General features: G+C 36.4%; 3 protein-coding genes across 4 annotated transcripts; 2 read left to right on the top strand and 1 right to left on the bottom strand.

The window, feature by feature from the left end:
• Positions 1 to 464: 464 nt before the first annotated feature.
• Positions 465 to 11,498, bottom strand: LOC105211314 (heat shock protein 68-like). Of its 2 annotated transcripts, XM_054231425.1 has the most exons (2): positions 9,481 to 11,498; positions 465 to 559 (listed from the first exon to the last, which is right to left on the bottom strand). In XM_054231425.1, exons 1-2 carry the CDS (start codon positions 11,318 to 11,320, stop codon positions 465 to 467), a joined length of 1,935 nt encoding a protein of 644 aa, XP_054087400.1. In that variant the 5' UTR covers positions 11,321 to 11,498. The 2 variants fall into 2 exon arrangements, with proteins under 2 accessions (XP_054087400.1, XP_054087391.1); XM_054231416.1 differs by lacking the exon at positions 465 to 559 and having other exon boundaries at positions 8,893 to 11,498.
• Positions 3,808 to 6,134, top strand: LOC128922049 (heat shock protein 68-like). Its single transcript, XM_054231402.1, has one exon. The coding sequence runs from the start codon at positions 3,988 to 3,990 to the stop codon at positions 5,911 to 5,913; it is 1,926 nt and encodes a 641-aa protein (XP_054087377.1). The 5' UTR covers positions 3,808 to 3,987; the 3' UTR covers positions 5,914 to 6,134.
• Positions 11,499 to 13,349: 1,851 nt separating the features above from the next.
• On the top strand, positions 13,350 to 15,488 carry LOC105211313 (heat shock protein 68). Its single transcript, XM_054231399.1, has one exon. It carries the CDS (start codon positions 13,532 to 13,534, stop codon positions 15,455 to 15,457), a length of 1,926 nt encoding a protein of 641 aa, XP_054087374.1. The 5' UTR covers positions 13,350 to 13,531; the 3' UTR covers positions 15,458 to 15,488.
• Positions 15,489 to 16,538: the final 1,050 nt, after the last annotated feature.

Here is a 16,538-nt window from a genome sequence, read left to right as displayed (position 1 = left end):
TTCCGAAGAAATTCGGGCTATTCCGGCCGAAATGCTCGAAAAAGTTGCCCAAAATTGGACTTTCCGAATGGACCACCTAAGACGCAGCCGCGGTCAACATTTAAATGAAATTATCTTCAAAAAGTAAATGTCATGAACCAATCTAACGTTTCAAATAAAGAACCGATGAGATTTTGCAAATTTTATGCGTTTTTTTTTTTAAAAAAGTTATCAAGCTCTTAAAAAATCACCCTTTACATAGTAGATATTGTAGTTATTTATGAAAATATAATAAAGATAAATTATTTGTTTTAAAATATTTAAAAGCGGTCGGCTTTATTTTATATTTAAACTAAATAACAAACTTAAATTAAATAAGAGTTTTACTTAGAGTTAATTTCACAAATAATTTAACTAGTAACTAAATCGCAGTCTTATAACATTTAATTAAAATAAATGACCAACATTTAATACTGAATATTGGTTTAGTCAACCTCTTCGACTGTTGGTCCACCATAAGTACCACCACCGAAACCACCTGATTGTTGACCGCAATTAGCAGGTTGTGGACCAGCACCTCCTGCTTGCTGGTGCATCTTTGTCATAATTGGACTACATATTTTCGTCAGCTCCTCCAGCTTATACTCAAACTCCTCCTTTTCGGCGGTGGTATTGGCGTCTAACCATTTAATAGCCTCGTTACACTTCTCCAGCACTCGTTCTTTATCTTGTTGACTTAGTTTGCTTCCAGCTTCGTCAGCTGCTTGTTTTACACCAAACACATAGCTTTCAAGTTGATTGCGAGCTGCTATGCGTTGACGTTGTTTCTCATCTTCCTCTGCATATTTCTCTGCTTCGCTAACCATACGATCAATATCTGCTTGTGAAAGTCGTCCCTTATCGTTCTTTATGGTTATATTCTTCGCATTGCCGGTACTCATCTCTTTTGCTGTTACATTCAAAATTCCGTTAGCATCCAAATCGAATGTTACATCTACTTTGGGTACTCCACGAGGTGCTGGTGGAATTCCAGTTAAATTGAATGTGCCCAGCAAGTTGTTGTCTTTGGTCATGGCACGTTCGCCCTCAAACACTTGAATGGTGACGGCTGGTTGGTTGTCTGCATATGTTGTGAAGGTTTTAGACTGTTTGCATGGAATTCGACTATTCCGGTCAATCAATTTGGTCATCACTCCACCAGCAGTCTCAATTCCCAGTGATAATGGTGCTACGTCAACCAAGAGTACATCTTGAATTTGACTGCTCTTATCACCACTTAATATGGCTGCCTGTATCGCTGCACCATATGCTACCGCCTCGTCTGGGTTGATCGAAAGATTCAAACTCTTTCCACCGAAGAAAGTTTGTAGCAAGTTTTGCACTTTGGGAATGCGAGTTGAACCACCAACGAGGACAATATCGTGGATTTGACTTTTGTCCATTTTGGCATCGTTTAAGGCTTTTTCTACTGGATCTAATGTACTGCGGAACAAGTCAGCACACATCTCCTCAAACCGCGCTCGACTGATTTTTGTGTAAAAATCTACTCCTTCATATAGAGCATCAATCTCGATGGTGGCTTCTGTGCTGGATGACAGTGTACGTTTCGCACGTTCAGCTGCTGTCCTTAATCGTCGCAACGCTCTAGGATTCGATCGCAAATCCTTTTTGTATTTTCTTTTGAACTCTTCGGCAAAGTGATTCACCAATCGGTTGTCGAAGTCTTCTCCACCCAAGTGAGTATCGCCAGCTGTTGCACGCACTTCGAACAGTGAACCTTCATCAATGGTTAAAATGGAAACATCGAAAGTACCACCACCCAAATCGAATATGAGCACATTGCGTTCGCCTTTAAGATTCTTATCCAGTCCATATGCTAGAGCGGCCGCTGTGGGTTCATTAATAATTCGGAGAACATTTAGTCCTGCAATGGCACCAGCATCTTTGGTGGCCTGACGCTGTGAGTCATTGAAGTAAGCAGGTACTGTGATGACTGCATCTCTTACAGCTGTGCCCAAAAACGCCTCAGCAGTCTCCCTCATTTTCGTTAACACCATTGAACTTATTTCTTCCGGAGCAAACTTTTTCTGTTCTCCTTTGAATTCAACACTAATTTTGGGCTTTCCACAATCGCTGACCACTGTAAAAGGCCAATGTTTCATGTCCGCCTGGATTTTGGAATCATCAAATTTTCGTCCAATCAATCGCTTGGCATCAAACACTGTGTTCTTTGGGTTCATGGCAACTTGATTTTTCGCAGCGTCACCAATGAGCCGCTCCGAGTCGGTGAACGCCACATAGCTTGGTGTTGTGCGATTACCTTGATCGTTCGCTATGATTTCCACTTTTCCGTGTTGGAATACTCCTACACAGGAGTATGTTGTTCCCAAATCTATTCCAATTGCAACCATTTTTATGGCTTTCTTGTACTTTCAAATATTTTATATTCAATTAAACTCTCAATATTCTTGTAACGTTTGTTATGCACTTGGTAAAAACTTGTTTTTATTCAGTTTTGTTTTGCTAAAACACTTTAGCCAGTTTGTTATGTTTATTCGCTTTGATTTCTCAATTGAAACTATGTGGAGGAGAAATTTTCGGCTGCTATTTATATGAAATCGGTTGGAGAGAGAATTGTCGAGAACAGTTTTCTTGCCATTTCGAGAAATGTCTGTGCAGTGCTCGCTTTTCGCAATTGAGAAAAACGACAAATAGGTAGTACAATACGTTGCCAGTAGGAATCTAGAAAATTACAGATATTTCTGAAATTTTGTGGAGCACTGTTTATTAGCAATGCTTTTCAGAGAGAGGAATATATTCGAGAACATTTTAATGAAAGACAGTTCTGAAAAATGTATAAAACGTAAGTAATATTTAAATAGTTCGAATAAATAATACTACGTACTTGATTGTCCATAATAAGAGAAAAAATTGTAATGTACATATGTATCTCTCGGAGAGATTGATAATGTACTCAGCATTAGTTACAATCTCACCCAATTGTTTTTTAAGAGTTTAAAAAAGTCATTTGTATTTTAATCGGAGAGTTGATAAGAAGAGAATGAAAGAAAAATATTCTGATTAAATTATACTTAATAATAATGTGATTATTTATATTATTATTATTTATAAAAAATAGTGTATGTATCTTCTATGAACACATGTAATCTATTCGTTTTACTATTATTACTTTTAAATATAATTAGATTATGTGAAACCCTCTCGATTAAAATACATTACTTAGTAGCTATTTTTGTGTAGACTAGGGGTTTCTAAAACTTTGCGAAAGATATACTCTTTACTTTAAAAGTATTATCATAAGTAAATAGCATGTATCTTTTCATAAAGTAACTACATATTAGTAGACCTAGAATATTTTTGGTCCCATAAATAAACTTTATAAAATTTAAATAAAAATTGTAAGCAATTCATGTCTTTCTATTTCAAGTTAATTTAGTATTAATATTAATATATTTAGCAAAAAGTTATTGAACTTTATTTGTTAATAAATACATATCTATGTATCTTCATATGTACATAGCACAGAGCTCTCAATCACATCTTTCTGAGTATCAAACAGTTTTTAATATTACTAAAGTTACTCTCCGCTCTCGTTTACGAAAACACTTGCAAAACGTTTCCATTAGCGTTTTGGTGGTGTTATTTCTCCTCCTTCTCACCTTGATGAGAACAGTTTGTATTTTTTCTCTTCTCAGTTATCTGTCACCTTCAAGCGAATAGCACATAGACATTTCTCGAAAAGTCAATAAAAATGTTCTCGATAATTCTCTCTCCAACCGATTTCATATAAATAGCGGCCGAAAATTTCTCCTCCACATAGTTTCAATTGAGAAATCAAAGCGAATAAACATAACAAACTAGCTAAAGTGTTTTAGCAAAACAAAACTGAATAAAAACAAGTTTTTACCAAGTGCATAACAAACGTTACAAGAATATTGAGAGTTTAATTGAATATAAAATATTTGAAAGTACAAGAAAGCCATAAAAATGGTTGCAATTGGAATAGATTTGGGAACAACATACTCCTGTGTAGGAGTATTCCAACACGGAAAAGTGGAAATCATAGCGAACGATCAAGGTAATCGCACAACACCAAGCTATGTGGCGTTCACCGACTCGGAGCGGCTCATTGGTGACGCTGCGAAAAATCAAGTTGCCATGAACCCAAAGAACACAGTGTTTGATGCCAAGCGATTGATTGGACGAAAATTTGATGATTCCAAAATCCAGGCGGACATGAAACATTGGCCTTTTACAGTGGTCAGCGATTGTGGAAAGCCCAAAATTAGTGTTGAATTCAAAGGAGAACAGAAAAAGTTTGCTCCGGAAGAAATAAGTTCAATGGTGTTAACGAAAATGAGGGAGACTGCTGAGGCGTTTTTGGGCACAGCTGTAAGAGATGCAGTCATCACAGTACCTGCTTACTTCAATGACTCACAGCGTCAGGCCACCAAAGATGCTGGTGCCATTGCAGGACTAAATGTTCTCCGAATTATTAATGAACCCACAGCGGCCGCTCTAGCATATGGACTGGATAAGAATCTTAAAGGCGAACGCAATGTGCTCATATTCGATTTGGGTGGTGGTACTTTCGATGTTTCCATTTTAACCATTGATGAAGGTTCACTGTTCGAAGTGCGTGCAACAGCTGGCGATACTCACTTGGGTGGAGAAGACTTCGACAACCGATTGGTGAATCACTTTGCCGAAGAGTTCAAAAGAAAATACAAAAAGGATTTGCGATCGAATCCTAGAGCGTTGCGACGATTAAGGACAGCAGCTGAACGTGCGAAACGTACACTGTCATCCAGCACAGAAGCCACCATCGAGATTGATGCTCTATATGAAGGAGTAGATTTTTACACAAAAATCAGTCGAGCGCGGTTTGAGGAGATGTGTGCTGACTTGTTCCGCAGTACATTAGATCCAGTAGAAAAAGCCTTAAACGATGCCAAAATGGACAAAAGTCAAATCCACGATATTGTCCTCGTTGGTGGTTCAACTCGCATTCCCAAAGTGCAAAACTTGCTACAAACTTTCTTCGGTGGAAAGAGTTTGAATCTTTCAATCAACCCAGACGAGGCGGTAGCATATGGTGCAGCGATACAGGCAGCCATATTAAGTGGTGATAAGAGCAGTCAAATTCAAGATGTACTCTTGGTCGACGTAGCACCATTATCACTGGGAATTGAGACTGCTGGTGGAGTGATGACCAAATTGATTGAGCGGAATAGTCGAATTCCATGCAAACAGTCTAAAACCTTCACAACGTATGCAGACAACCAACCAGCCGTCACCATACAAGTGTTTGAGGGCGAACGTGCCATGACCAAAGACAACAACTTGCTGGGCACATTCAATTTAACTGGAATTCCACCAGCACCTCGTGGAGTACCCAAAGTAGATGTAACATTCGATTTGGATGCTAACGGAATTTTGAATGTAAGAGCAAAAGAGATGAGTACCGGCAATGCGAAGAATATAACCATAAAGAACGATAAGGGACGACTTTCACAAGCAGATATTGATCGTATGGTTAGCGAAGCAGAGAAATATGCAGAGGAAGATGAGAAACAACGTCAACGCATAGCAGCTCGCAATCAACTTGAAAGCTATGCGTTTGGTGTAAAACAAGCAGCTGACGAAGCTGGAAGCAAACTAAGTCAACAAGATAAAGAACGAGTGCTGGAGAAGTGTAACGAGGCTATTAAATGGTTAGACGCCAATACCACCGCCGAAAAGGAGGAGTTTGAGTATAAGCTGGAAGAGCTGACGAAAATATGTAGTCCAATTATGACAAAGATGCACCAGCAAGCAGGAGGTGCTGGTCCACAACCTGCTAATTGCGGTCAACAATCAGGTGGTTTCGGTGGAGGTACTTATGGTGGACCAACAGTCGAAGAAGTTGACTAAATATAAATTAGTGGTATTACTTTAAAAGTATTATAGTAATTAGCACCAATATATACAAGATTGAAAGTTCCTAAAACACATACTATAAGTTCGTTATGAATTGTTAATGTTTGTATGTATGCTTAAATGTTTATTTAATTAAAAAGTTAGAGAAGTATAATAAGTGTTAATTTATTTTAAAGTTGTAAAAATAATTTAAATAAAGCCGGCCGCTTTTACAATATTATAAAAAATAAAAGGTTGATTTTTCATTTGTATGCAACTAAACAAAATATTTTGCAGGATTCACTGCGTGTGTAATTTAATGACGAATATGTTTGCAGCAAATGATATGTAGTTCGTAATGTTTAATAGATATGACAATATGTATGCACTAACCTTGTGAATGGTACTTCTTATTTGAAATGTAAATACGCACGGATGTAAATGCATTTCCACTAACCCGTAGTATTGAAAATTGTATGCAGGAAATAAGCCACTTGCTTTTCGCTACAATTTAGTTTTAAAAAAACAATTTTCACTATTTTAAGATGTTGTTTAGCCATTGACACTTCATTTAAATTGGCGGTAGCTTTGCAATTATCAATTGAAATCCAAAGCAGGGGAAGTTGTGAGCATAAGGTTTTGGCAAAAGGGGAAGTTGTTGTTATGCTATTGTCCGCTGACGCTAGTCAAGTTTTATTACAAGCTATTAAATTCGCATAAAACTAAAATTCAAAGCAAAATCGATATATATTTTTAAATATTTCCAATAACATATTGGATCTTATCGTTCTTGGTACCAATTGTTATAAAAGGAAAACCGAAGGAAAGGGGTATTGTGGTGGAAATAGTAATTGTAGTCCGTTATTATGAGTTGTACCAATTTCCGCTCACGTCGGTAAATATAGGTGAACTTGTTTAAATTATGGAATAAGAAATAAATATTTTTTTTATTTAAAAATACGATTTTATTTACGACTCTTATTAAGTTTTTACAACGGAATAGATAGAGTTAATTCACGAACGCTAGTTAGTACCTGTGATTAATTAGGAAGTGCTCTTCGAAAATTAGTTTTGTGGCCGCAGTTAAGCAGAAGAAACCTGCTCTATGTACTGTAGATATTAAAATTAAAGTGCGTCTAAAATTATGTAAGAATCATAAAATTTGGTACTTGGAAGACTGCAAAAAGTTTTCTCACCGGGTTAAATAAATAAGACATTAAAAACTTAACGTTTCCAATCGGAATGCAAACAATACTACGGGAGATGTCATTATGAAAACCTTCGGCGTCATCATGCGCGACAGACTGCATAACGTCTTAGAGGCAGTCTCATGGAATGGTGATGTTTCACAAGTGTCTTATACAGAGGAAGATATCTCGTTTTTCAACAGAATAACGATCCGAAGAACACTGCCGAATTGTTAGTTGCTGATTCAATGTCAACGATTTTAACTCATCCAATGGTCAGCAGAAAGCTCCGACCTTCTCTCGATGGAGGATTCGATTGTGCAATTACCGAAAATCGCCGGGCCAGATGAAACAACTATGGAGCAGAGTACGAATCGGATGGAGAAGCATACCGAAATAATCGAAAATTTTTATGAAAGTAGACCGATACAATATGTAATTAAACACATACATCTTTGGACCAAATATTGAAGAGTGTAATTTGAAGCCATTTATTTTTTAATTAATTGTTTTTTTTTTTTTATTATATTATACAATGAGTATGAAACTTATTCCGAAAAATGTATAACATTTGAGCTGTCGTAAAAATGTGTGGTGAACATCCGAAAGGTTTTGCTCGCCACCGTATATGTTTAAAGAAACATTAAGAAGTAATTATAAAAGTCTATACTTCGTTGGTATTAGTGGCATAAGGAGACCAGGATTTCAAAGCTTACATGTCGATTACAAGATATCTGAAATCTGAGCCAGTGCCCTGACTCCTCATTTGTTATCAGGAGATATTTCGTCCTGTTTTCATTGTCATTGATAAGGCTTGAGAAAAGCAAGACAATAAACACAGGAGAGATAATTTACATTCTTTAATGTGCGTCATGTCCGAGGTATCCGAGGTTGGGAAAAGTATTGTTCCAGTATTCAGATTTAACATCAGGAAACATTCTTAACAAAAACTTTCAATAAAATATCTAGAAAATGTACCAATATTTTCAGAAAAAAAGCCATAGCCACTGACGTGCTCATATTCGAAAGACTTTTCAAACATATGTAGATGCTAGGGTAAAGAATGCGGCTATAGCACTTTATACCTGCGAAAGGATGGTAGGACCAAAACGCCGACACCTCATGTAACTCATTGGCTCTACACGGCAGTGGTAATGCCAATTATGACATTGGTCTGGTGAAAGCTTATAATGAACAGAAAGCATATGTATGTATGTTACAGTAGAGCTCTTAGAACAACGCTAATTCTTCATTTAATGCCTATAGACCTATTTTATAAGCAACAACAACGAAATCGACATTTAGAATGAGAAAATCTTCCCTACTAGTCAGTTGCAATTAGGGACATTCTATTATACTCAGCAAATTCCCGTTTCTAACAAATATGACGGTCTTTCCTATTTTTTTCGAAGTGAATCTGAATTCACTCTACATTGACTTTTCCTCTAGAGAGCAGTGCCAAGGTGGGACAAAAATTCAAAGATAAGTATCTATACCGACGAATCCAAACTAGACAAACGAGTGGCGTCTTTTCAGAAAAATAAATTACTAGAATCTTCTTCCGGCTACCAGATCTTTAGGTGAACAAAACTGATAACTCTATAAAGAATTCCGATTTTAATGACATTTGTCATGATATACTCACAATGTCCTTTCAGTTTTGTTAAAATAAAATATTTGTAGCAAAACAACTTAACTTACAAAACATACCAAACAAACGTTGCAGACACCTCAATATACTACAAATGTATGTATGAAATTCATACTATGATCCTGCCTTTAATTGTTACAAATTCGAAAATATGAATACGATTTTAGCTCTCCTTTATTATGCATTTAGAAATTATGAATTATATTACAAGTAACAAATATATCATCTGAAAAAATAATTTTCTTCTTACAATGGAGCAGTTCTAAACTACAACTGACAGGAACCTGTGGCACTTCCGGAAATATGAAAAAAACAAGTTTTATCTTTAAACATTTTTTAAAAGTAGTCGGCTTTATTAAATTATTAAAATAAATTATCCCATTAATTAACAAATCTTTCATTCAGCAACAATCACACTTTTTTGTAATAAATAATAAATAAATAAAGATTAGTGTGTAGCCATTAAAGTGTGACTTTTATTTGACAATCCAGTGATCGAATTCAGGGTAGAGCTTCAGCGTTAACGATAGATTTTGGAATCCGTTATAATATAATACATAGGAACTAAAATTAAGTCTTTATTTCTTTAGCATTTAAATTTAATTAATAATTAAATTAATTTAAATTAAATTAATAATATAATACTGAAAATTAGAATTTAGTCTACTTCTTCGACTGTTGGTCCACCATAAGTACCTCCACCGAAACCACCAGATTGTTGACCGCAATTAGCAGGTTGTGGACCAGCACCCCCTGCTTGCTGATGCATCTTTGTCATAATTGGACTACAAATTTTCGTCAGCTCCTCCAGCTTATACTCAAACTCCTCCTTTTCGGCGGTAGTATTGGCGTCTAACCATTTAATAGCCTCGTTACACTTCTCCAGCACTCGTTCTTTATCTTGTTGACTTAGTTTGCTTCCAGCTTCGTCAGCTGCTTGTTTTACACCAAACACATAGCTTTCAAGTTGACTGCGAGCTGCTATACGTTGACGTTGTTTCTCATCTTCCTCTGCATATTTCTCTGCTTCGTTAACCATACGATCGATGTCCGCTTGTGAAAGTCGTCCCTTATCGTTCTTTATGGTTATATTCTTGGCATTACCGGTACTCATCTCCTTTGCTGTTACATTCAGAATTCCGTTAGCATCCAAATCGAATGTTACATCTACTTTGGGTACTCCTCGAGGTGCTGGTGGAATTCCAGTTAAATTGAATGTGCCCAGCAAGTTGTTGTCTTTGGTCATGGCACGTTCGCCCTCAAAAACTTGAATGGTGACGGCTGGTTGGTTGTCTGCATACGTTGTGAAGGTTTTAGACTGTTTGCATGGAATTCGACTATTCCGCTCAATCAATTTGGTCATCACTCCACCAGCAGTCTCAATTCCCAGTGATAACGGTGCTACGTCGACCAAGAGTACATCTTGAATTTGACTGCTCTTATCACCACTTAGTATGGCTGCCTGAATCGCTGCACCATATGCTACCGCCTCGTCTGGGTTGATTGAAAGATTCAAACTCTTTCCACCGAAGAATGTTTGTAGCAAGTTTTGTACTTTGGGAATGCGAGTTGAACCACCAACGAGGACAATATCGTGGATTTGACTTTTGTCCATTTTGGCATCGTTTAAGGCTTTTTCTACTGGATCTAATGTACTGCGGAACAAGTCAGCACACATCTCCTCAAACCGCGCTCGACTGATTTTTGTGTAAAAATCTACTCCTTCATATAGAGCATCAATCTCGATGGTGGCTTCTGTGCTGGATGACAGTGTACGTTTCGCACGTTCAGCTGCTGTCCTTAATCGTCGCAACGCTCTAGGATTCGATCGCAAATCCTTTTTGTATTTTCTTTTGAACTCTTCGGCAAAGTGATTCACCAATCGGTTGTCGAAGTCTTCTCCACCCAAGTGAGTATCGCCAGCTGTTGCACGCACTTCGAACAGTGAACCTTCATCAATGGTTAAAATGGAAACATCGAAAGTACCACCACCCAAATCGAATATGAGCACATTGCGTTCGCCTTTAAGATTCTTATCCAGTCCATATGCTAGAGCGGCCGCTGTGGGTTCATTAATAATTCGGAGAACATTTAGTCCTGCAATGGCACCAGCATCTTTGGTGGCCTGACGCTGTGAGTCATTGAAGTAAGCAGGTACCGTGATGACTGCATCTCTTACAGTTGTGCCCAAAAACGCCTCAGCAGTCTCCTTCATTTTCGTTAACACCATTGAACTTATTTCTTCGGGAGCAAACTTTTTCTGTTCTCCTTTGAATTCAACACTAATTTTGGGCTTTCCACAATCGCTGACCACTGTAAAAGGCCAATGTTTCATGTCCGCCTGGATTTTGGAATCATCAAATTTTCGTCCAATCAATCGCTTGGCATCAAACACTGTGTTCTTTGGGTTCATGGCAACTTGATTTTTCGCAGCGTCACCAATGAGCCGCTCGGAGTCGGTGAACGCCACATAGCTTGGTGTTGTGCGATTACCTTGATCGTTCGCTATGATTTCCACTTTTCCGTGTTGGAATACTCCTACACAGGAGTATGTTGTTCCCAAATCTATTCCAATTGCAACCATTTTTATGGCTTTCTTGTACTTTCAAATATTTTATATTCAATTAAACTCTCAATATTCTTATAATGTTTGTTATGCACTTGGTAAAAACTTGTTTTTATTCAGTTTTGTTTTGCTAAAACACTTTAGCTAGTTTGCTATGTTTATTCGCTTTGATTTCTCAATTGAAACTATGTAGAGGAGAAATTTTCGGCCGCTATTTATATGAAATCGGTTGGAGAGAGAATTATCGAGAACAGTTTTCTTGACTTTTCGAGAAATGTCTGTGCAGTGCTCGCTTTTCGCAATTGAGAAAAACGACAAATAGGTAATACAATACGTTGCCAGTAGGAATCTAGAAAATTACAGATATTTCTGAAATTTTGTGGAGCACTGTTTATTAGTAATGCTTTTCAGAGAGAGGAATATATTCGAGAACATTTTAATGAAAGACAGTTCTGAAAAATGTATAAAACGTAAGTAATATTTAAATAGTTCGACTAAATAATACTACGTACGTGATTGTCCATAATAAGAGAAAAAATTGTAATGTACATATGTATCTCTCGGAGAGATTGATAATGTACTCAGCATTAGTTACAATCTCACCCAATTGTTTTTTAAGAGTTTAAAAAAGTCATTTGTATTTTAATCGGAGAGTTGATAAGAAGAGAATGAAAGAAAAATATTCTGATTAAATTATACTTACATATATGTACATATGTATGTCGATGTATGTGGGCATTAAATTTATGAATGAATAAATTTTAGTGAAATTTATAGTGGATTATTGAGAAATATGTATGTATGTATGTATGTATATATAGAATAATGTGATTATTTATATTATTATTATTTATAAAAAATATTGTATGTATCTTCTATGAACACATGTAATCTATTCGTTTTACTATTATTACTTTTAAATATAATTAGATTATGTGAAACCCTCTCGATTAAAATACATTACTTAGTAGCTATTTTTGTGTAGACTAGGGGTTTCTAAAACTTTGCGAAAGATATACTCTTTACTTTAAAAGTATTATCATAAGTACATAGTATGTATCTTTTCATAAAGTAACTACATATTAGTAGACCTTTGTGTGCATCTAGTTTGAAAGAGTGGAAGTCCACAAAGATTGAATACTAACTTCCAAGGAAGTATTTACTGCTTACATTCATATGTTCACACATATGTACATATCTTTATGGGATCCCATAAATTGGCCGACTTTGCAATCAAGCCTTATACAGATGAGCAGATTAGAGAAAATGTAAAACTAATAAAAGTTCAGTTCGGTTCAGTAAACCATACTATATAAACGTAAATACACGACAAAGACCGTTAAATAAATCAGAACAGTTATTAGAAGTCAATATTATACATATATGTACATATGTATAAAATAAATGATTTATCTCTTAAATTGTATATTAAGCGTGTATCAATACCTTAGAAAGAGTAATGTTTTTTTATAGTATAAGATTTTTAGCCACCATTTCCATTCATTCATAGGTTTAGTTATTTAAAGTTAAACTAAATATTTCCGTTTGGAGCTACTGCCTAGTTAACTATCAGCAATAGGAACTAAATACATAATACATTATACCTAATAAAGTCTCTTTGTATATGTATTAGGAGGAGAATATTTTTGGTCATGTCTTTCTATTTCGAGTTAATTTAGTATTAATATTAATACATTTCACAAAAAGTTATTGAACTTTATTTGTTAATAAATACATATCTATGTATCTTCATATGAACATAGCACAGAGCTCTCAATCACATCTTTCTGAGTATCAAACAGTTTTTAATTTTAGTAAAGTTACTCTCCGCTCTCGTTTACGAAACACTTGCAAAACGTTTCCATTAGCGTTTTGGTGGTGTTATTTCTCCTCCTTCTCACCTTGATGAGAACAGTTTGTATTTTTTCTCTTCTCAGTTATCTGTCACCTTCAAGCGAACAGCACATAGACATTTCTCGAAAAGTCAAGAAAACTGTTCTCGATAATTCTCTCTCCAACCGATTTCATATAAATAGCGGCCGAAAATTTCTCCTCCACATAGTTTCAATTGAGAAATCAAAGCGAATAAACATAACAAACTAGCTAAAGTGTTTTAGCAAAACAAAACTGAATAAAAACAAGTTTTTACCAAGTGCATAACAAACATTATAAGAATATTGAGAGTTTAATTGAATATAAAATATTTGAAAGTACAAGAAAGCCATAAAAATGGTTGCAATTGGAATAGATTTGGGAACAACATACTCCTGTGTAGGAGTATTCCAACACGGAAAAGTGGAAATCATAGCGAACGATCAAGGTAATCGCACAACACCAAGCTATGTGGCGTTCACCGACTCGGAGCGGCTCATTGGTGACGCTGCGAAAAATCAAGTTGCCATGAACCCAAAGAACACAGTGTTTGATGCCAAGCGATTGATTGGACGAAAATTTGATGATTCCAAAATCCAGGCGGACATGAAGCATTGGCCTTTTACAGTGGTCAGCGATTGTGGAAAACCCAAAATTAGTGTTGAATTCAAAGGAGAACAGAAAAAGTTTGCTCCCGAAGAAATAAGTTCAATGGTGTTAACAAAAATGAAGGAGACTGCTGAGGCGTTTTTGGGCACAGCTGTAAAAGATGCAGTCATCACAGTACCTGCTTACTTCAATGACTCACAGCGTCAGGCCACCAAAGATGCTGGTGCCATTGCAGGACTAAATGTTCTCCGAATTATTAATGAACCCACAGCGGCCGCTCTAGCATATGGACTGGATAAGAATCTTAAAGGCGAACGCAATGTGCTCATATTCGATCTGGGTGGTGGTACTTTCGATGTTTCCATTTTAACCATTGATGAAGGTTCACTGTTCGAAGTGCGTGCAACAGCTGGCGATACTCATTTGGGTGGAGAAGACTTCGACAACCGATTGGTGAATCACTTTGCGGAAGAGTTCAAACGAAAATACAAAAAGGATTTGCGATCGAATCCTAGAGCGTTGCGACGATTAAGGACAGCAGCTGAACGTGCGAAGCGTACACTGTCATCCAGCACAGAAGCCACCATCGAGATTGATGCTCTATATGAAGGAGTAGATTTTTACACAAAAATCAGTCGAGCGCGGTTTGAGGAGATGTGTGCTGACTTGTTCCGCAGTACATTAGATCCAGTAGAAAAAGCCTTAAACGATGCCAAAATGGACAAAAGTCAAATCCACGATATTGTCCTCGTTGGTGGTTCAACTCGCATTCCCAAAGTACAAAACTTGCTACAAACATTCTTCGGTGGAAAGAGTTTGAATCTTTCAATCAACCCAGACGAGGCGGTAGCATATGGTGCAGCGATTCAGGCAGCCATACTAAGTGGTGATAAGAGCAGTCAAATTCAAGATGTACTCTTGGTCGACGTAGCACCGTTATCACTGGGAATTGAGACTGCTGGTGGAGTGATGACCAAATTGATTGAGCGGAATAGTCGAATTCCATGCAAACAGTCTAAAACCTTCACAACGTATGCAGACAACCAACCAGCCGTCACCATTCAAGTGTTTGAGGGCGAACGTGCCATGACCAAAGACAACAACTTGCTGGGCACATTCAATTTAACTGGAATTCCCCCAGCACCTCGAGGAGTACCCAAAGTAGATGTAACATTCGATTTGGATGCTAACGGAATTCTGAATGTAACAGCAAAGGAGATGAGTACCGGTAATGCCAAGAATATAACCATAAAGAACGATAAGGGACGACTTTCACAAGCGGACATCGATCGTATGGTTAACGAAGCAGAGAAATATGCAGAGGAAGATGAGAAACAACGTCAACGTATAGCAGCTCGCAATCAACTTGAAAGCTATGTGTTTGGTGTAAAACAAGCAGCTGACGAAGCTGGAAGCAAACTAAGTCAACAAGATAAAGAACGAGTGCTGGAGAAGTGTAACGAGGCTATTAAATGGTTAGACGCCAATACCACCGCCGAAAAGGAGGAGTTTGAGTATAAGCTGGAGGAGCTAACGAAAATTTGTAGTCCAATTATGACAAAGATGCACCAGCAAGCAGGAGGTGCTGGTCCACAACCTGCTAATTGCGGTCAACAATCTGGTGGTTTCGGTGGAGGTACTTATGGTGGACCAACAGTTGAAGAAGTTGACTAAATATGAATTAGAGGTATTATTTCAAAAGTATTATAGTAATTAGCAGCAATATATACAAGATTGAAAGTTCCTAAAACACATACTATAAGTTCATTATTAATTGTTAATGTTTGTATGTATGCTTGAATGTTTGTTTAATGGAGAAGTTATATTAGTATAATTAGAGTTGATTTATTTAAAAGTTGTAAGAATTATTTAAATAAATAAAGCCGACCGCTTTTAAAATATTTAAGGAAAAACAAAAGGTTGATTTTTCATTTGTATGCAGCTAAACAAAATATTTTGCAGGATTCACTGTATGTGTAATTTAATGACGAATATGTTTACAGCAAACGATAGTTTGAAATGTTTTATAGATATGACATTATGTATGCACTAACCTTGTGAATGGTACTTCTTATTTGAAATGTATTGAACGATGTGTACAATTGTTGCCGATATGTAAATACGCACGGATGTAAATGAATTTCCACTAACCCGTAGTATTAAAAATTATATAAAGGAAATACGTCACTCTCACTACATACTAGTTTCAAATAAATTATCACGTTTTGTTTAACTAAAGGTGTAATTCTTATTTTAGCACAATACACTATTTTAAGATGTGGTGTAGTCATTGACACTGCATTTAATTTGGCGGTAGCTTTGACAATTATCAAATAAAAGCTGATAGCAGGGGAAGTTGTAAGCACAAAGTTTTTGCGAGAGGGGAAGTTGTAGTTATGCTATTGCTGAAAATTCTTAAATGTCATCTGCAATTTATACTGTAGTGCGCGAATTTCCGCTGACGCTAGTCAAGTTGTATTACAAATTAGTAAATTCGCATAAAACTGTGTAATTAAGCATAAAATATATAAAATGATAATTTTAAATTAAAATATTCAGTAATAATTGGTGAATTCTTTATATGGAATGTTGTCTAATGAAAATAGTTAAGTAGCATAAGCTCGGTATTGAGAATTTCAAAAGGTAATGTGTCTGACGTGCCGGAAGATCATTTTTAAGATACATATGTTTATACGCAAGAACTGCCTAATATTTCATTTGAAAACAAAAGAATGTTATAAGTGATAATCCTTAA

The sequence above is a fragment of the Zeugodacus cucurbitae genome, chromosome 2, assembly GCF_028554725.1.
Source record: "Zeugodacus cucurbitae isolate PBARC_wt_2022May chromosome 2, idZeuCucr1.2, whole genome shotgun sequence".
Lineage (NCBI taxonomy): Eukaryota > Metazoa > Arthropoda > Insecta > Diptera > Tephritidae > Zeugodacus > Zeugodacus cucurbitae.
Note: the sequence above shows the minus strand (reverse complement) of the source record. Positions and strands in the feature narration are given on the sequence as shown.